Raw genomic sequence first — 21,267 nt, 5'->3', positions numbered from 1 at the left:
GCAACTTCATTGGAAACTTTCTCCCCAAGGAATGGCTAATAGCTTTCCATTATGTAAAAAATTTTGTTGTAGCTCGATACATGAAGTTAGGACATTGAATCTTTCAGTGTATATTGTTCATTATATGGATACTTTATCAGGTGATCCCTCTGAAGGAGTTTTACTACAAGCCTTGGCTCTGATACAATGAGCTTTAAAAATTTGGAGTGGTGGTTGTTCAAAGGCAGTATCTTCTGGCCTCCTCCAAGAGGCTGGCTTCAAGTCTCCAGCTCTGCCCTCTAGGCTGAGGTGGATCCACTTCACTGAGTGAGGCCTTCGGATGAGGATGGGACACAGAGTGATGAGTGACACCCCTCCAACCCCCAGGAAACCTGGGCTGAGGCATGTGATATTGGGTGCGGGGGCGAATCCCTATGTCACCAGAGAATCACTGGTGCAAGCGGTGGGGGCTAGGGGTCAGAACCTGGAGTGCCTAGTTGGCAGGGCTGAGGCTGTGTTGGAGTGAGGTGGACAGTGTCGGGGTCATGTCAGGGTTACAGAACAGTGTCATCCAGGTCACAGGGCAATATAGAGGTCATGATGGGGTCAAAGTTTGGGGTTAACATATGATGTCGGGGTTAGGTGTAAAGTCGAAGTCTAAGTTATAGGTCAGGGATCACATAGGTGGTTATTGGTCACTGCTGCCAGAGACTGGGATCACCATGCCTTACAGGATACCCCTGGTGAACTACATACAGCCACCCACCAGCCCTGCCGCCCCGCCCTGCCCTGGAGACAGGTGCGTGACCCAAGCCTGATGGGGAAGAGAGAGGTGGGAGGGGGTTGAGAGGAGGGGCCCGGGCACTGGTAGCACAGAGCAGAGGGAGGATAGAGCCATGGGTGTGACAATATGACCCCTAAGCTCTTTGAAGTGGCCATGCCTGCTGCTGGGATCCTGCTGAGCGCTCGGAGTCGCCGCCCTGCCTGTCCCATGGTACACTGCCCTGCAACACGTGCAAACATGCACAAGCACTCTGTCCCTGCATCCGGACCCCCAGGACCCTAAGTTGTGGCAGGCGCTGGCGTCGCTGGGGTGGGGATGCTACTTCCAGTTCCCCTCCCGGGAAGGTTGCCCACTAGTGATGAGCTCGTCCCATACAGCTCCTGACCTTGCTTCATCTCTGTCTCCCTCTGAGCCGCCCTGAGAGCAGACACTCAGCTGTTGAAGACGCCTGGATAGAAATAGAAGCAGGATTGCTCATCCAGTCATCATTCTCAAATCTATGAGAAACTTCCATTAGGAATTTTCTTCTCTTTCTCTCTCTCTCTTTCTCTCTCTTTTTCTTTCTTTCTTTCTTTCTTTCTTTCTTTCTTTCTTTCTTTCTTTCTTTCTTTCTTTCTTTCTTTCTTTCTTTCTTTCTTTCTTTCTTTCCTTTCTTCCTTTCCTTCTTTTTTTTTTTTTTTTTTTTTTTTGGAGACAGGGTTTATCTGTATAGCCCTGGCTGTCCTGGAACTCACTTTGTAGACCAGTCTGGCCTTGAACTAAGAAATCCACCTGCCTCTGCCTCCAGAGTGCTGGGATTAAAGGCGTGCACAACCACGCCCAGCAAGCCTTTTCTTATTGAACCTTACATTTTACATTTTTCCATTCTAAGATTATGCTTGATCAAAACAATCATCATGAGAGTAAACACAGGACAAAGTCTATGTTGGCTTTCCTGATACTTCTTTTGTCAATGCAACACTCTTCAGACAAGGTCAAAAAGCAACAACATTCTTAAGCAAAACATCATAAAAAACATACACAGAGTTCAAATCGCTCTCTAGTGCCTATGTGTTCCACATTCCTCCTAGGATGTCCCATTAAGTTCCACTTAATGCATGTACAAATCCAAAGTCTAAAATTCCACATTGCTCCAAACAAAAACATGGCCAGGCCTATCATAGCAATACTTAAGTCTGGGGTACTAACTTCAGTCTTAGAAAGAATTTCCATTGCTCAGAAGACAAACTGTGACCAAGGCAACTGTTTCAAAGGTAAGTATTTAATTGGGCCTGGCTTAGAGTTTCAAATATTTAGTTAATTACCATTATAGCAGGAAGCATGGCAGCATGAAGGCAGCCATGATGCTAAAGGAGCTGAGAATTCTGCATCTTCATGAGAAGGCAGGCAGGAAGAGACTATCTTCCAGCCAAACAGTAGGTGGGGCTGTTTTGTACTCGACAAAGCTCCAAACAACACCACCCCAGTAATTCACTTCCTTCAAAAAAGTAACATTTGCCGGGCGTGGTGGCGCACGCCTTTAATCCCAGCACTCGGGAGGCAGAGGCAGGCGGATTTCTGAGTTCCAGGCCAGCCTGGTCTACAAAGTGAGTGCCAGGACAGCCAGGGCTACACAGAGAAACCCTGTCTTGAAAAACCAAAAAAACAAACAAACAAAAAAGTAACATTTATTCCTACAAGACACACCTACTAATAGTGCCACTGCTTAGGGCCATGCATATTCAAATTAACACAGTTTATATCTACTATAAATACTTTCATATATTTAAATGTGATTAGGACATGCAAGGCTTTACCACATTGGTTATATTGATAAGGTTTCTCTCTAGTATGTGTTCCTTTATGTATTCAGAGACTACTGTGGCATGTAAAGGATTTTCCAACTTGACTACATTCACAAGTGTTGGGAGCCAACCTGAGGCTCACAAGAAACGGGATACACCTGGGAGGCAGACTGGAGCTGAAAGAGAGAGAACTAGACGGTCAAGAGAAATAATGGAGCTAAGTCAAGGTTCCTGATCAAAGCTCAAATGTTTAATAGCAAATGTGCTTATAAAGGGTGGGGGGAGGCCCATTCCCACCAATCCATTCTTGGTGCCTAGAACCAGCTGCAGGTGATGACCTGTAGAACAGGGTGTAGTCTCTGGAATATCTCAGGGGCCTTTCAGCAGGTCCCAAAGACTTGAAGAAGAACAGTGGCAGTGGCTGAACAATATAGTGATCTAGGGAGCAAGGTTCCACCCCAGGTGGTCTAATTCTTAGTGGCAGCAAGGTCAAGGTCTGGATCAGCCTGCTTCAGGCTGGGAGAGCCTACACACAAGATTTCTGTCCATTATGTGTTCTTTTATGTCTTTGGGGACTATAGTGATATGCATAGTCTTTTCCAAATTCATTGCATTTATGAGGTTTCTCTAAAACGTGTGTTCCTTTAAGTATTTGGAGTGTACAGTGACATGCAAAGGCTTTAACACATTCATTACAATTACAGGGCTTCTCTCAACTATGTGCTCATTAATGTACTTGGAGATGACTGTGATATGCAAAGGTTTTATCACATCAATTACATTCTTAAGGTTTCTCTCCTGCACATTTTTTTGTGTGTTTGGAGATGACTGTGGCCTTGAAAGGGTTTACCTTATTCATTATATTCATGCAGGTTTTCTACCATATGTGTTCTTTTATTTATGGGGTGATGACTGTGTCACACAAGGGATTAGTACTCTGGAAAATGAAAAGAGTTACTTTTTTGAATGTGTTCTTTTAAGTAGTTGCAGATGACAGTAAATTGCCAAGGGTTTTACCACAGTGATTACAATAATGAGGGTTCTCCCCAGTGTGCTTTACTTTGTATACATGTGAAGAATTAAGACATGCAAAGGCTTTACTGCATTGATAACCTTCATGAGGTTTCTCTCTTGTATGTGATCTTTTATGTCATTGCAGATGACTGTGACTTGAAATGCTTTACAACACTGATTACATTCATAAGGTTTCTCTCCTATATTCTCTCCTTTTAAAATAATGGAGACTACAAAGTTGTGAAGTCTTTACCACATTGTTTATATTCATGAGGTTTCTTTCCAGTATGGGATCTTTTATTTTTTGGAGACTAGTAGAACATGCAAAGACTTCATTACCACATTGCTTACATTCATAAGGTTTCTCTCCTTACGAATGGGTTGGTTCTTTTATCTTTTTGAGATAATTACTTTGTGAAAAGGCTTTTACAACATTGGTTACATTAAGATTTCTCTCCACTATGTGTTTTTTTATGTCTTTGTTGACTTCTCCCTTGTGAATAGTCTTTCCACATTGATAATTATCCTAAGATTACTCTCCAGTATGGGTTCTTTTATGATATCTGAGACCACTGTGACAGGAAAAGGCTTTACCACATTGATTACATTCATAAGGTTTCTCTCCAGTATGGGTTCTTTTATGATTTCTGAGACTACTTTGATGGGAAAAGGCTTTACCACATTGATTACATTCATAAGGTTTCTCTCCAGTATGGGTTCTTTTATGAAATTGAAGAGTAGTAGATCTTGCAAAGGCTTTACCACATTGATTACATTCATAAGGTTTTGCTCCAGTATGGGTTCTTTTATGATATTTGAGATTACTGTGAGAGGAAAAGGCTTTACCACATTGATTACATTCATAAGGTTTCTCTCCAGTATGGGTTCTTTTATGACATTGGAGATGACTGAGTGTTGCAAAGGCTTTACCACATTGATTACATTTATAAGGTTTTTCTCCAGTATGGGTTCTTTTATGACATTGGAGATGACTGGGTGTTGCAAAGGCTTTACCACATTGATTACATTTATAAGGTTTTTCTCCAGTATGGGTTTTTTTATGATATCTGAGACTACTGTGACAGGAAAAGGCTTTCCCACATTGATTACATTCATAAGGTTTCTCTCCAGTATGGGTTCTTTTATGACATTGGAGACGACTGGGTCTTGCAAAAACTTTACCACATTGATTACATTCATACGGTTTCTTCCACCTAAGACTTCTTCCATGCCTGGAATGATAATTGGCACATGTGAAAGCTTTAACACACTCATTACCTTTATCGATCATTTTATCTATATTAATTAATTTTACAGGTTGGTCTAATAATAAAGAATTATCAGATCTTAAGCTTTTATCACTTTGCATGTTCATGGTGTTCTCCCTCTCTATGGGTTGTTTTGCTTCTTTGAAAGCAGCTGTGATGGTAAGAGCATTTATAACATGGCTCATATACACATGTAACAACCTTTTTCTATATGAGATTTCTATATGACATATCTCCTGTACCTGAAGAACAATGAAACAATGCAGAGCTATTTACAACTGATAGCATTCATAATTTTCCTGTAGTTTGAATCACAGCACATTAGCACTGTGAAGCAGGACAAACAGATGAATTTCCACATTTTTTCCTCGGTGTGATTTTGAAGATGTTCTCAGTAAAGTAAGAAAACCAATTAATTGCAAACTCCTATCATGTTCAGAAAGTCTAACAAAGTCAGAAATCTACATATCTTCTCATTGTTCTGGAAAGAGGTGTGTTGCTATTTTCAATGTTCATAGACTCTCGTGGTTTTGTCCATTTGACACTTGATATACCCATTAAAAGAAGAACAAATGAAAGTTTTCCACATTGCATTCACAACAGTTGACATTTTGTTCCTTGTAGACATGCTATATATGGATTAAGGTTTCTCCATTCAACGTTCTTGACTCTCATAAACTGACCTCTCAATAAAGTTAGGAATGAGTCTGCAAGAATATAAGTATCACCAACTTTACCTTGGAATATTTGCTTCCTAGAAGGTTATATATACATATACATATATGTATATATATGTACACACATCACTATTCAATGCGCAACATTTAAATATTATGAGACTATACACAGTGGTAGTTCCATAGCATAGGTTTAATGGAGCTACAAATCAAATAAAGGGATCTCTTAAGGCATTGTTTCCTTGTTTCCATTCATAGAGGAATGCACTGGAACCACAAATCAGATAATAGGCTCTGAGGTACACGCACTTGCGAGAATATCATAATCATACCTACAGGCAATGGACTGATATTTGACACTCTTGCTTTTCTTTAGAACTTCCAGGACTTATTACAATTTCCTCACAGACATATTTGTATCAGCTTGCACATGAAAATTACCTTGTATGTCTTTGAGAACTTTGACATGGTTCTTCAATATGATGGTCTTCCCATTTGTAGTCTAAAATACAGCAACAGAAAATGAATGATATGTTATTAGAAATTAGGAATAATTGAAGTTACTGTAAATTTTCACAGCTGTGGACCTGATTTATTCACCTCAATCTTACTTGTTCTCAATTTAAATAACAGAAGGTCATCAATAACCAAAACACATTTGTTCCCTTAATTTGAAAAGCAAAAGAAAATTCACAGTCTTACCTATAGAAGTAAGGTTCCAGTAGGTCTCCAACATAACATCTTTGTAGAGATTCATCTGGGAAGGATCCATCAAATTCCATTCTTCTTTAGTGAAATTCACATGCACATCGTCAAAAGTCACTGCATCCTAAAATATCCCAGAAATGTGTACAATACAAAGCATGATACTAACATCACTACTTATTTCCTGACAAACAAGTTGTAGTCTAATAACCATGCCTTTTTAGAAGGAATTTGAATTATAATGTTCACCTCTGTTGCTGTTGAACCTTTTGCCTAGGATATAGCCTTGCAAGGGAAATGCCAATTGAGAGGGAGATTGCAAGGGGATACAGATCAACAGTACCAAGCCCACATCTGAGAAGCTGTACGAACAATTACTAACTACAAAAATATTGGACAAGGGCTGGTGAGATGGCTCAGCAGGTAAGAGCACCCGACTGTTCTTCCGAAGGTCCTGAGTTCAAATCCCAGCGACCACATGGTGGCTCACAACCATCCCTAACGAGATCTGACTCCCTCTCTGGTGTGTCTGAAGACAGCTACAGTGTACTTACATATAATAAATAAATAAATCTTTAAAAAAAATATTGGACAAGATGGAGGTATTTGCTCATGACTTTAATCAGAGGCACAGGAAGGTGTATTCCTCAATCTGGAGGCCTGCATCATCTATGCAACCAATTCCAGGACAGCAAAAGTTACATATTAAGACTCTCACTCCCCCTGCAAATATCACCCAAGGAAGCAGAAATGATAGAAAGATCCCATAGTTCTGCACTGAAGTTCCTACAAAGAATTATACATTAACTGCAGTTCTGTATCCATCTTGCAGAAACATGAAGTACACCAGTTTAAATTGCAACAGTAATAAAATTTTGCTAAAAGAGAATGAATTTTTAAAGAGTTACAAATGGACCAATTAAAATACTAGTAGTATAAATGTTGATCACAAATATGCAACATAGGGCAGGAAAGATAGCTCAGCTGTGGAAAGCTCTTGCTGGTCTTCCACATAACTGTGGTCAATATTTCGCATTTACATGGGGACCAGCAACTACCCATTACTTCAAGATCAGGCGTTCTGATACCACCTACTGACAACAGTAAAAATGATGCACACATAATATTCATATTCATGCACACAGAAAAATGATTACATTTACTCAAAAATCAAAGAACAAACAAAAGAGTTAGGCAGATCATCATATACCCAGAATTCAATGACTCTGAAGCCTCAGGTAGTATTGATGTCATGAGCATATGTCATACTGGAAAACAGAATATACCTATATATTTAGTCAAATTTCAAAATTGAAGATGTGGATTAAGAACTGCACAGAAGCATATGCTTATTGTACAAAAACATGATAGGTGGCTGATGTGGTGTCTATACCTACTAACAGGACAAAAAGGGTTTCACAGAGAAATTTTATCTCGAACAACAAAATCCAAAATAATAAAATTAAAAATATAAAACCACCAGGCTTGCAAAATAGCTTAGCATTGAATAGTAAATGTGTCTACTGTATCGTATGTGATTTAGGGACAGAGACCAAATGGTGAATGTATCTGTGCCTGAGAAAAAACACCCTGACTCCCCTGCAAATGCCACTCAAGGAAACAAAAATGATAGAAAGAACCCATAGTTCTGCACTGAAGTTCCTACAAAGAATTATACATTAACTGCAGTTCTGTATTCATCTTGCAGAAACATGAGGTACACCGGTTTAAACTGTAACATTAATAAAATTTTGCTAAAAATTTGAATTATGAAAATTATGAATCAGTTTAAACCACAACGCTGTAGACACAAAGAACATATTTGTCCTGTCAAAGAGAAATGCAGAGACAAAGCTGGATCAGAGACTGAGGGAATGGCCAATGAAAACTTGCCTAAATAGAGACATATCCCATTTTATTTGTAACAACTAGAAACTGCAAACAATCCAGATGTCCCTCAACCAAAATACATATACAGAAAATGTAGTTTATTTACAAAATGGAATAATAATAAGCTATTAAAAACAAGGACATCATGAATTTTCCAGGACAATGGATACAGGTAGAAACTATCATCCTGAGTGAGGTAACCCAGAAACAAAATGACATGAATATATGTACTAACAAGTGAACATTAATCATAAAGTACAGGATATCCACACTATATTCCATAGAACCAAAGAAGCTAAACAAGAAGAAAAGCCCTAATGAGCATTGTTGAATCTCATTCAAAAGGGGAATAAAACAGTCAGAGGAGGCAGATGGTAGAAAGAGAGAGAACTGGATGGGAGAGTGGATAAGTAAGGGGAAGGGCAAGTGGCCAGGAACAGGTGTTGTGAGAGACAAGAGATGGTCAGAGGATCAGGAATATGAATGGAATTCTGCAGCTTGAGGGGGAGGGGTATGGAAGGGTGGGGAATCTTTAGGTTGTGCTAGAGACCAGGAATGAGAGGTCATCAAGGATAATATAGGGGTGATCTTAGTTAAGATGCATGGCAGAAAGGTATGGACCCTCAAGAGGCCACATCTTGCTACCAGGAAGGACCTCTAGTGGAGAATTAAGCACAGTATATGAACCAAATACATTTGCTCCCAAAATTGGTCCTGTCTACAAGAAATGCAGGCACAAAGATGGAGCAGAGACTGAGGGAATGGACAAATCATACCCTACCAACTTGAGACCCATCCCATGGGCAAGCACCAATCCTGACATTAGTGAAGACCCTTTGTTATACTTGCAGACAGTAGATGGCATAACTGCCCTCTGAGAGTCTCCATCCAGCACCTGACTGAAAGATGCAGAGACCCACAGCCTATCATTGGACAGGGCTCAGGGAGTCTTCTGGAAGAGTTGGGGGAAAGGATTGAGGGCCTGCAAAGGAACAGGAAGTCTATTAGAAGACCCAGCGAGTCAACTAATCTGTACACTAGGAGATTCTCAGAGAGTAATTCACCAGCCAAAGAGCAAACACAGGGTGGGCCAAGGCCCCACCATATATGTAGTAAATGTGCTTCAGTCTTCACATGGGTCCTGAAAAAAGTAGAGTGAGGAGAAGTCCCTTAAGGTGTTGTCTGTCTGTCCAACCTGTTCCTCTAACTTGGCTGCCTTGTCTGACCTCAGTAGCAGAGACTTGACTTTTCATGTTTGGGGGATACTCAAGTGGTTCCCAATCTCCCTGGGTAAATGAAAAGGAGTTAAGGATGAGGGACTGTGCAATGTGGAAAGCGGAGGGGGTACAAATTAGAATATATGTTGAATAAATATATAAATGGGAAAAGTGACCAAATACATAAAATGGAATAAAAATATACAAATCAGCCAATTATTTTTAAAGTTTTCCCTACTCAATACCTCATAGGAAAACCTGAGTAAGAAATATTTTTGGCCAAAATATTACACAAAGGACCTCTACCTAAGGTTGTCACAGAGTCGATTTTCCACTGATATACAGTGACCTCCACTTCCTCTGGCTACATTACTGCTAACACTCGAATCTTTCAGGTTCTATGACTACAACCGTTAAGCTCCACCTACAGCTTTCTATGACTTTTGACATCTCAAATTTTGATATTTTCCACATTCCTCCAAAAGAGAAAATAGATTATGTACTATAGCAAAATCACCTTTTTATACCAATTTTTGTTGTTGTTGTTCTAACTTGCTATTCTGCTGCTGAATAGACTCCTGCAAGCAAAAGCATCTCAGGCAGTAGATGGTTGTTGTACATGGTTCAGTCAGATCACTGTCCACCATTCTGGAAAGTTAGAATAGAAACTGGAGCTAGGATATGAAGGAAAATAATGAAGGACAAACACTGTTTCTTGGATTATTCTCTTACTTGGTCACTGTCCCATGCTCAGCTAGCTCTCATCCAACCCAGGCCCACTTGCTTAAGAATATTGCCTCCCTCAGTAGAAAAGCCTTTCAAAATATCATCAACACTATCTCTCACAGACATAGCAACCAGCCATTCTGATGAGGGCACACCTTCAATTGAGGTTCCTTAATATGTCTGTAGCTCTGAAATGTTGAGAACTGAAGACAATTATGACAAGGAGACAATAATAAATGAGGAAATTGTAAAAAACAAAACCAATGTGCTAACCATATCAATTACAGGAGCCCCTGTCACCACAAGAGAGAGGTGGAGTTGTGGCTGAGCCAGGGAAAAATGGAGAGGGCACCTGGCTTAGAGCAGGGCAGGATACAGTGGAATGAGGAGTCAGAGGCTTTGCTGCTCTGGTGTGAGGTATCTTTAAGCCCTCATTCCCTGGCTAGTGCTACCAAAGAGGTGGCTAAAGCAGCTGGAAGGTGAACAGAGAAGCACATTGCACCACAAGACTAGAAATAATACTGCTGGTCAAATGAGATATGTTAACTTTGTTGCAGTGGATGAAGAACAACTTTCCCTCTAATGACAGTTCCAAGTCCAAAACTACAAAGTCTCATGTGGACTGGGAATAGGGTTGATCAGGAGGGAGAAAATAAGGTTTTGTCCTTTCCACCCTGTAAAACAGGATAGGTAGAGCCTGGTTTTGCCCTGGAATGGGTCTCCAAGAGCTCTCTATAATGGGCAATCTAGTGGGTGTAGGTCCTCTTAGGAAGAAGGATTTAACCCCAGATGATGATTTAGTCACTAAATCAATAGGATGGAAAAAAATCTTATTTCCTCTCTCTCGGTCACAGAATAATAAAGTACCACACACATGAGAGAAAGTCACAAGGTGTCAGTAAAGGTTACCCAGCAGATTCATACATGTGTACAGAGGAGAAGATGAAGAGAGGATGGCAGCTGTGAGTCATGAAGCTGGGTTTCAAGTCTGCTCTAACCCTCCAAGCACTTTAGACCAAGGGCACACCATCCTCTATACTAGACTATGGAACATCTTCCAAGGCCCTGTGGCCACAACTCTCCAGTGCACCCACTGTACCATGGTTCCAAGTTCACTTTAGTCATCTCCCTCCACGAATAATCAAGAAAAACACAAAAACCAAGACACACCTACACAAATGTAACAGACAAGCAATTGATACAAAGAACAACAATGACACATTCTAACATCTGGACTTTTAACATCTCTGTTCTGAGTCCTGGAAGTCTTGGAGTAACAGTCAACACACCAAGATATTATACCCAAGTCACAGGGACCTCAATGACAACCAAGGATCTATTGAAATTCAAACACACAATGTTTTTATTGTGGGTTCAGTAACAAGGTCTGTCATCAGTCAACCTGGCATCGGGTCCAAAATGAGAGACCAAGTCTAGAGTTGCTGGATATATATTGTAGTTACAGCAAGGTTGGGGGATTTCCATACAGGTCAGCAACCTAATATTTTGAAAACTGTATATCTGGCATAATCTGCAGGAACCAAACATGAGGCAAAAACTATCTGACAACCATGATGGCTAAGCTAACATTTTTTCCCTGCAAGGTGTATTAGTTATCTATATGTAGCTTGACCCTGCTGCTGTACCTTCACAGGCTGCTCAAAGGATATTTGCTCAAGTGTTCTTTGTGCACTCTCAAAAATGCAATTGGTTGAGCTTTACAACTCACCCTTGTGCCTGAGCCCATTATTATTGGAAAATACTCCTGTTCAACCACAAGCCATGCCTGCCAGTAGTCTAGGTAATTTGTCCAAAGACCTACCTCACTATCTGTTACTGCAGACCCTAATATCAGTTACCCTTACCACTGGAACAAAATACCAGTAGAAGTTTCCTCTCCCCCTGTGCATGCCTCCTATAGCTACCACAGATAATCCCCACCTACCCTTCCTTTCCTGCCTCATCCTTCTGTCTCAGCCCCCACTTGGGCAGACACATACTGCTCAACCACATGCCATGCCTGAAAGGACACCAGGTAAGCTTCCATAGATCTACCACACTATGTGCTATCCCAGATGTAATTTTCACAATTGTCCCTAGCACTTTACCAAACAGCAAAGGCAGCTTAATCTCTCTCCTGACTATGTCTCCTTGTGGGTTGCTAAGATCATCTCTTTCTGCCTGTCTCTTTTTCCAGTTTCCAACATTAGTAAGCATTCCCTCTTGAACATACCCTCCAAACAGGTCCATCACAGAGGTAATCCTCAGTCAACACTGTGAAAATCCAGGAATCAGCTGGGCGTGGTGGCACACGCCTTTGATCCCAGCACTTGGGAGGCAGAGGGAGGTGGATTTCTGAGTTCAAGGCCAACCTGGTCTACAGAGTGAGTTCCAGGACAGCCAGGGCTACACAAAGAAACCCTGTCTGGAAAAACCAAAAATAAATTAATAAACAAATAAATCCATATATCAAATAGTAACCCAGATATAAAACTCCCACCCAAACAGCTCAAACCCAGAAACCAAATCACCTCAAACCCAGAGGGCTAGACACCAGCAAATGAATATAATGAATAATAGCCAGGAAAATATATCACCATCAAATCCAAGCTATCCTATCACAGCATGTCCTGAGAAATTGAAACATGCAATAGATACAGTGGAAAAATGGTTGTTTGCGGTAAGGGAGAGGAGTGAAAACATGGGGGAAAGGATAGCTGTGCACAAGAAGACCTGCAGACAGGCACACAGACAGAGAGCAGAGAGAGACAGCCACAAGGGTAGGGAAATAGAAGGGGGGAGAGCATGTGCAGAGAACAGAGACAGGGAACAAAGCACAGAGCTGCTGTAGCTGTTGGTCCATGTATATAAAGCAAACCTGACAACAGCAGCAGGTGATGGAGACAGGTAACGACTTAAGCATTTGCTAAGTCCCTAAGAGAAGGCCATTGAATTAGTTTCATATCTGTCTTCTCAATGTTTACTAGAAAAGACATCAGTGTTTGGACTGTTTTGTGCTGCATAGTGAAAGAAACTATCCATGTTTCTACAAGAAAGCAACTGGTCAAAATGTTTTGGAGAGATTCAGAATCAGCTATGATAATGAAGTTATTCAGAGGTCACTGCCTGAGACCTCACAGGTGGTCCCATCTGGGTGATGCTTCCCATGCAGCCCCAGAAAGGACCCACCACCCCATCTCCCACTGCTCAACCACCTGCCCCTACCCATTGTGGGCAGTGATCCTGTGCTCACCATGTCTAAATCTCAGAGCTTCCTGAGGTCCCCTCAATGCACCCGACAGCAGATCTCAGAGCAGGACACAGAGAACCATTCAAGCCTGCACAGCCACAGCAATCTTGTAGAAAGGCACCCGGAAGATCCCGCCTCTTTGTCTGACTGGCATGTCTGCCTGGTGACCTTGATTGGCCAGTGAGTCTTACCCCTCCTCAATGTTAAAGTGTGCTTCCTGTAGAAGGCTGGAGCTTTTCCAGATCTCTGGAGCCCTTTTCAGCTCATTAGCATTTGTGCTTGCCCTGGGGGATGAATCCACCATTCCAGCTCAGGCTATTCTGCTGCCAGCTCCTCCCCTCTGTGAGCAATGATCCTGACTTCAGACCTTGCCTGAACATTCTTCATAGCACTTGCCTTCTTTTTCCTGAAATCAAGGTGAGTAGCTTGAATAGCCCATTACTCTAGTTACATTGTAGGTATCAATCTGACCCAGGAATGGAAGGGTGGCCAGGCTATTAACATTAAAAAGGAATTTTAGAAAACAACAGGATTGTTTGTGACTTCAGCTTGTCTCAGGGAAATTGCAGGTCCCTTTCACCAGATGATAAATATCAATGCACGGTGGGAGAACAGCAGGAAACAAAAGGGAAGCACTGTTGAGCACTACTGTTAGCTAACATGGTCATCACTGGCAATGTGGAGAAAAGCCAAAGTTGGATTATCACAGGATCTCAAGGTAAACATCTCAAGTCATAGCGAGAATGATCTTTCAATGTAGGTCAAAAAAGTATTTCATATAATGTCCGAACAAAGGCTGTTGGCCAAGGGAAATTAACAAAATCAAGGACTGGTTGATTTCAAGTTACAGGATATTACAGCTGATATTCTGTATGTACCAGAATTTTAAAGAAATAAGTACTGACTAATGCCAGTTTTAAAAATAGAAATAAGCAAGTCACTTTTGTTTTGTAAAAAAGTAGGGCAAGTACAAAAAAAAAAAAAAAAAAAGAACTACCCTGTTCAATGTTTTTTTATATAAGTAGATTGCCAAGAAAAACTATAGCCTAGATTAAAGGTGCATCTGAACATCTCAAAAGATCAAGATTAAGAAAGGGTTTCTCACCTCAAAAGGTATAATTAAGAAATATCCCCCACAGTAAGCAGGGTTAGAATCAGGATTAGGCGATTAGAGGGTTATGGTAAGGATTAGGATAAGGGTTGTTAGATTAGAGTTAGGGTAGTTAGGAAAATAAGGGTTGAGGTTTAAGAAAGGGTAAGAGGTTGAGGGTAAGTCCCAGGGTTAGGCTCAGGGTTAGGGTTAAGGTGGCCACCATTATTCTTGATGGTTCTAGAGAGTCAATAGTATCCTGTTACATAAAGAAGAAATATCATGGTTAGGGCTAGGCTCAAAGTTAGGACAATGGATTTGCTGTGCTATGTGAAATCAGCTTCTATCTTTTCTCTCATCTGCCTTCCTAGTCCTCTTTTTCATAATATCTTGTATTCTGTTGCTGATGCTCGCATCTATGGTTCCAGATCTCTTTCCTAGGGTTTCTATCTCCAGCGTTGCCTCGCTTTGGGTTTTCTTTATTGTGTCTACTTCCCCTTTTAGTTCTAGTATGGTTTTGTTCATTTCCATCACCTGTTTGGATGTGTTTTCCTGTTTTTCTTTAATGATTTCTACCTGTTTGGCTGTGTTTTCCTGCTTTTCTTTAAGGGCCTGTAACTCTTTAGCAGTGCTCTCCTGTAATTCTTTAAGTGACTTATGAAAGTCCTTCTTGATGTCCTCTATCATCATCATGAGAAATGTTTTTAAATCTGGGTCTAGATTTTCGGTTGTGTTGGGGTGCCCAGGACTAGGTGGGGTGGGAGTGCTGCATTCTGATGATGGTGAGTGGTCTTGATTTCTGTTAGTAGGATTCTTACGTTTGCCTTTCGCCATCTGGTGATCTCTGAAGCTAGCTGTTTTAGTTGTCACTGTTAAGAGCTTGTTCTTCAGGTGACTCTGTTAGCCTCTATAAGCAGACCTGGAGGGTAGCACTCTCCTTAGTTTCAGTGGGCAGAGTATTCTCTGCAGGCAAGCTCTCTTTCTTTCTCTCTTCTTGCAGGGCAGGTACCCAGATATCTGGTGTTCGAATCAGACTCCTGGCAGAAGTTGTGTTCCACTCACTAGAGGTCTTAGGATCCCGTGTGGAATCCTGTGTGGGCCCTTGCGGGTGTCAGGCGACTCCGCTGGCAAGGTAGCCCGGTGCTAGAGTGGAGCAGAAGGGGCTTGTGCCCCAGATCAGACCCGGGTAGCCTGCTTCCCTATGTACCGCAGTCTCAGGTTCCGCGCGATTGGATTGGGGCAGGCGCTGTGTTCCACTCACCAGAGGTCGTAGGATCCCCTGGGGAGTCCTGTGTGGGCCCTTGCGGGTGTTGGGCAAGACTCTGCTGGCAAGGTAGCCCGGGGCTCGAGTGGAGCAGAAGGGGCTTGTGCCCCAGATCAGGCCCGGGTAGCCTGCTTCCCTATGTACAGCAGTCTCAGGTTCCGTGCGATTGGATTGGGGCAGGCGCTGTGTTCCACTCACCAGAGGTCTTAGGATCCCGTGGGGAGTCCTGTGTGGGCCCTTGCGGGTGTTGGGCAAGACTCTGCTGGCCGGACCGATTCTTATTATATGCTTAGTTTTAATTTTTGGCCCCTGCCTAATAAATAAGGGAATTGCTTTTATCCAGAGTAGAATAGATGCAGTCAAGCTCATGGTTTTACAACAACAGTACCAGCCTATAATTCAGATGGAAGAATTAGGAGATACAGGCTTTTAAAATTCTAAGATTAGAATTACTTAGTAGAAGAAGAGGGGAATGAAAGGAAATAAAACTTGAGACCTGTGATTCATGTAATTTATGTCAAATAGCCCAAAGAGTTGTTTGTGAGCTTTAAAACCTGGGGCTGAGAAAATAGCAGAACAGGCCGGGACATGCCCGGGCAGGCCCATCGTTACCTGTCCTGACTGTCCTGGTACCTCCCTATCTCCCGCCCTTCTGACAGTCTGTTAATGTTTAAATGAACCAATCATGTGAAACCGCGCCAAATCCTCCCTGCTGATGTTTAAATGAACCAATCATGTGAAACCGCGCCAATTCCTCCCTGCTGATGTTTAAATGAACCAATCATGTGAAACCGCGCCAATTCCTCTCTGCTGATGTTTAAATGAACCAATCATGTGAAACCGTGCCAATTCCTCCCCCAGCCCCACCCCTTTTCTATAAAAGTCCCTAGCTTCCAAGCCTCGGGGTCGAAACCACTGTCTCCTGCGTGAGATACGCTTCGACCCGGAGCTCCGCCATTAAACTACCTCGTGTTCTTACATCAAGTTGGTCGTCTGTTCGTGATTCCTGGGTGCGCGCCAAATCGAGAATTGAGTGGAAGTTTCCCCACTAGGTTCTTTCAATCCATGTGAACAATCTCATTTCTAGTCATTTCTGCAGTGATCATTAGTGAATAAAAAACAGATTTACACGATTATATAGCAGGGAATATGGTTCAACACAAAAACTGTTACAAATTTCAGGTAAATACATATTTCATAAGACACTGCTATCATTTAACAATTTAAATAAAATTCCAAAACTTGGTAAGCAAATAAAGACAAGACAACTAAGAAGCATTTTCCACCATTTACACTTGTTATCAAAAATAGTTCAACTCTTCTTGCAAAACAAAAACAAAATCGTACATACTGGACACATACATCACAGTTTTCTTCCTATGGCTTTAGCCCACCCCCGCCCCACCAAAAGAAACCAAAAAAATTTTTTGAAGACCCTGATTTTTAAGTATAGCAGCATGTCACTAAGAGAGATTTTATTGCTATGTGGCCTTATCAAAACATAAATATATGCAATTTTACACAGTCTCTACATTTTGTGTTTCAAAATATAAGTGTATATGCAAATATGTGCACATTCAGTAAGAATTAATGAAATACGTGGCCATGTGCATTTTAGGAGTGCAGGGAGTGGAACAAAGGGCGTTTTGGAAACAGGAATTATAAAAAAAAAAAAAAAAGAGCAATTGAATGACAATGTCAAAAATAAACTACCAAATAATATTTAAAAAATAAAGCAGCAAACAGTATTTTGAGAGAAAAATGACCCTGACCTTCAACACATGATGTAAAGAACAATGTGTATGTGTTTTATGTGCATGTTTGTGTGTGAGATATTGAACTGAAATAATCTTTAGTCTCATATTTTGATAAAATTTATGATGACAACCTTCATCTAGAGTGATTTATATGTCCATAGATTTCACTGACCTCACTGTGGTGAAGGTCTTGTGGGAGACATTTCTATTAGTGATTTTTCTCACTTAATGAAACACAGTCACTTCATAATGAAACTGTCTTTTCACATACATTTACAAAGCCTTATTTTGCAGGCACACTCTGAATCTCAATGTCCTTTTCATAGAATGTTCCCTTCTTTGTATGTTATCTGGTATTCTTAGCATCTCCCTAGTACATTGGAAAGCTATCCCAAAGTGCAGCGCTTCTATGCTATTATATGCATTACTGTCACGGTGCTTCACACTCTGCTAACATTCATTCTTCTTTCTCTTTTAAAATCAGTGCCTTTTATTACATCAGAAATCTATGATATTCAAAATCCCAACAGTGGCAATTTACCATTTAGGTGATGTCTTAGGTTCTGTTGCTGTAAAAACCACCATAGCCAAAGAAACATGTGAGAAAACTGTTTATTTACTTATGTACCTTGGTCACAGTATATTGTGTGAAGCCAAGGCCTTATACTCTACACAAAGGATAAACCGGATGAGAAAGAAATTAGGGAAACAACACCCTTCACAATAGTCACAAATAATATGAAATACCTTGGTGTGATTCTATCTAAGAAAGTGAAAGATATGTATGATAAGAACTTGAATTCTCTGAAAAAAGAAATCAAAGAAGATCTCAGAAGATGGAAAGATCTCCCATGCTCATAGATTGGCAAGATCAATATAGTAAAAATGGCTATCTTGCCAAAAGCAATCTACAGATTCAATGCAATCCCCATCAAAATTCCAACTCAATTCTTCATCGAAAAGAAAGGGCAATTTGCAAATTCGTCTGGAATAACAAAAAGACCTAGGATAGCAAAAGCTATTCTCAATGATAAAAGAACCTCTGGTGGGATCACCATGCCTGACCTCAAACTGTACTACAGAGCAATTGTGATAAAATCTGCATGGTACTAGTACAGTGACAAACAGCTAGAACAATGGAATAGAATTGAAGACCCAGAAAAGAACTCACACACCTAAGCTCACTAGATCTTTGACAAGGGAGCTAAAACCATCCAGTGGAAAACAGACAGCATTTTCAACAAATGGTGCAGGCACAACTGGCAGTTATCATGTAGAAGGGTGCGAATTGATTCATTCTTGTCTCCTTGTACAAAGCTCAAGTCTAAATGGATCAAGGAATTCCAGTTAAAACCAGAGACAATGAAACTTATAGTGGAGAAAATAGGGAAAAGCCTCAAAGATATGGGCACAAGGGAAAAATTCCTGAATAGAACAGCAAAGGCTTGTGCTGTAAGATTGAGAATTGACAAATGGGACCTCATAAAATTGCAAAGCTTCTGTAACGCAAAGGACACTGTCAATAAGACAAAAAAGCCACCAACAGATTGGGAAAGGATCTTTACCAATTCTAAATCAGACAGGGGACTAATATCCAATATATTCAAAGAACTCAATTAGCTGGACTCCAGAAAATCAAATAACCCAACTTAAGAATGGGGTACAGAGCTCAACAAAGAATTCACAACTGAGAAATTCTGAATGGATGAGAAGCACCTAAAGAAATGTTTAACATCCTTAATTATCAGGGGAATGCAAATCAAAACAACCCTGAGATTTTACCTTACACCAGTCAGAATGTCTAAGATCAAAAACTCATGTGATAGCAGATAGTGGCGAGGATGTGGAGAAAGAGGAACACTCCTCCATTGTTGGTGGGATTGCAAGCTTGTACAACCACTCTGGAAGTCAGTTTGGCAGTTCCTCAGAAAATTAGACAGAGTATTACCGAAAGATCCAGCAATAACTCTCCTGGGCATATACCCAGAAGACGTTCCAACTTGTAATAAGGACACATGCTCCACTATGTTCATAGCAGCCTTACTTATAATAGCCAGAAGTGGAAAGAACCCAAATGTCCCTCAATAGAGGAATGGATACAGAAAATGTGGTACTTTTACACAATTGAGTACTACTACTCAGCTATTAAAAACAATGAATTTATGAAATTTTTAGGCAAATGGATGTATATGGAGGATATCATCCTGAGTAAGGTAACCCAATCACAAAAGAGCACACATGATATGCACTCACTGATAAGAGGATATTAGCCCAGAAACTTAGACTACCCAAGATAAAATTTGCAAAACACATGAAACTCCAGAAGAAGGAAGACCAAAGTATAGATACTTCGTTCCTTCTTAGAAGGGGGAACGCGCTAGGCAGTGGTGGCACAAGCCTTTAATCCTAGCACTTGGGAGGCAGAAGCAGTGGGATTTCTCAGTTTTGAGGCCAGCCTGCTCTACATTGTAAGTTCCAGGACAGCCAGGGCTATAAAGAGAAACCCTATCAAAAAAAGGGGGGGCGGGGGGACAAAATACCTATGGAAGGAGTTACAGAAACAAAGTTTGGAGTTGAGACTGAAGGATGGACCATACAAAGACCGCCCCACCAGGGGATCCATCCCATAAACAAACACCAAACCCAGACACTACTGCATGTGTCAGCAAGATTTTGCTGAGAGGACCTGGCTATAGCTGTCTCTTGTGAGGCAATGCCAGTGCCTGGCAAGCACAGAAGTGGATGCGCACAGTCATCTCTTGAATGAAACACACCCCCCCCCCCATTGAAGGAGCTAGAGAAACTACCCAAGGAGCTAAAGGTGTCTGCAACCCTATAGGAGGAACAACAATATCAACTAACCAGTACCCCCAGAGATTGTGTATCTAGCTGCATATGTAGCAGAAGATGGCCTAGTTGGCCATCAATGGGAAGAGAGGCCCTTTGTCTTGCAAAGATTATATGTACAGGGGAATGACAAGGCCAGGAAGCAGGAGTGGGTGGTTTGGGGAGGAAGGCTGTGGAGGGTATAGGGGACTTTCTCAGATTAAACTAGGAAAGGGGATAGCATTTGAAATGTAAAGGAAGAAAATATCCAATTAAAAAAAACTTTTAAAAAGAAAAAAAAAGAGAAGGAAGAATCCAACCCAAGGAGGTTAATGATACATATGAAAACAGAGATAGTAAATAATAAGTAATAATAAATAGTAAATAATGTTGTATTAGCTGCAAAAAAGGGAAAGCACAAACACACACACACACAAACTTCAACATGACCACCAGCAGCAAGAACAATAACAACATACCAGGAGTTAGCCATCACTGCTCTTTGATATTAATATTAATGACCTCAGTTCGCCAATAAAACGACACAGGTGAAACGAATGGGTGCTAAACGTAATCTATCCTTTTATTGTATTCAAATAATATAGCTCAACATCAAGAATAGGCATTACTTCAAGGTAAAGGGTGGTAAAAAGACATTCCAAGAAAATGGACCAAAGAAGCAAACTGGTACAGCCATTTACAAATACAGCAAAACAGATTTTAACCAAAAAGTAATCAAAATAATTGGAGAAAGACACTATATATTCCTCAAAGGGAGAAAAAAAAACCACCAAAGATGACATTTAAATTTTTAACATCTATGCCTTAAACATATGGTCACCAACCTTTGTAATAGAAACAGTTTTAAAGCTAAAATCACATAATGAGTGTCATACATTTATACTCAGAAATTTTAATACCCCACTCCCACCAATTGACAAATTATTCAGAACAAAACTAAACAAAGAATTAGTCCAGCTAACTGACAACATGAACATGAATCCAGCTGGTATTTAGAGAAAGTTCAACTGAAATA

General features: G+C 40.9%; 1 protein-coding gene, 1 long non-coding RNA gene and 1 pseudogene across 3 annotated transcripts; 1 reads left to right on the top strand and 2 right to left on the bottom strand.

The window, feature by feature from the left end:
• Positions 1-4,147: 4,147 nt before the first annotated feature.
• LOC115486435 (zinc finger protein 120-like) lies at positions 4,148-4,693 on the bottom strand (the record flags this gene model as incomplete). Its single annotated transcript, XM_030247510.1, has 1 exon — positions 4,148-4,693. A coding segment is annotated over one exon (546 nt), but the record flags the coding sequence as incomplete, so codon positions are not given.
• A 49-nt stretch (positions 4,694-4,742) lies between these two features.
• On the bottom strand, positions 4,743-13,414 carry Gm45966. Of its 2 annotated transcripts, XR_003950556.1 has the most exons (4): positions 13,298-13,414; positions 6,209-6,335; positions 5,948-6,008; positions 4,743-4,793 (listed from the first exon to the last, which is right to left on the bottom strand). It is a non-coding gene; the product is annotated as a predicted gene, 45966 (long non-coding RNA). The 2 variants fall into 2 exon arrangements; XR_003950555.1 differs by lacking the exon at positions 4,743-4,793 and having other exon boundaries at positions 5,688-6,008.
• Gm19117 (predicted gene, 19117) lies at positions 10,457-10,673 on the top strand (annotated as a pseudogene).
• Positions 13,415-21,267: the final 7,853 nt, after the last annotated feature.

This window comes from Mus musculus, chromosome 13 (assembly GCF_000001635.26).
Source record: "Mus musculus strain C57BL/6J chromosome 13, GRCm38.p6 C57BL/6J".
Lineage (NCBI taxonomy): Eukaryota > Metazoa > Chordata > Mammalia > Rodentia > Muridae > Mus > Mus musculus.
This window is presented reverse-complemented; position numbering and strand designations above follow the sequence as displayed.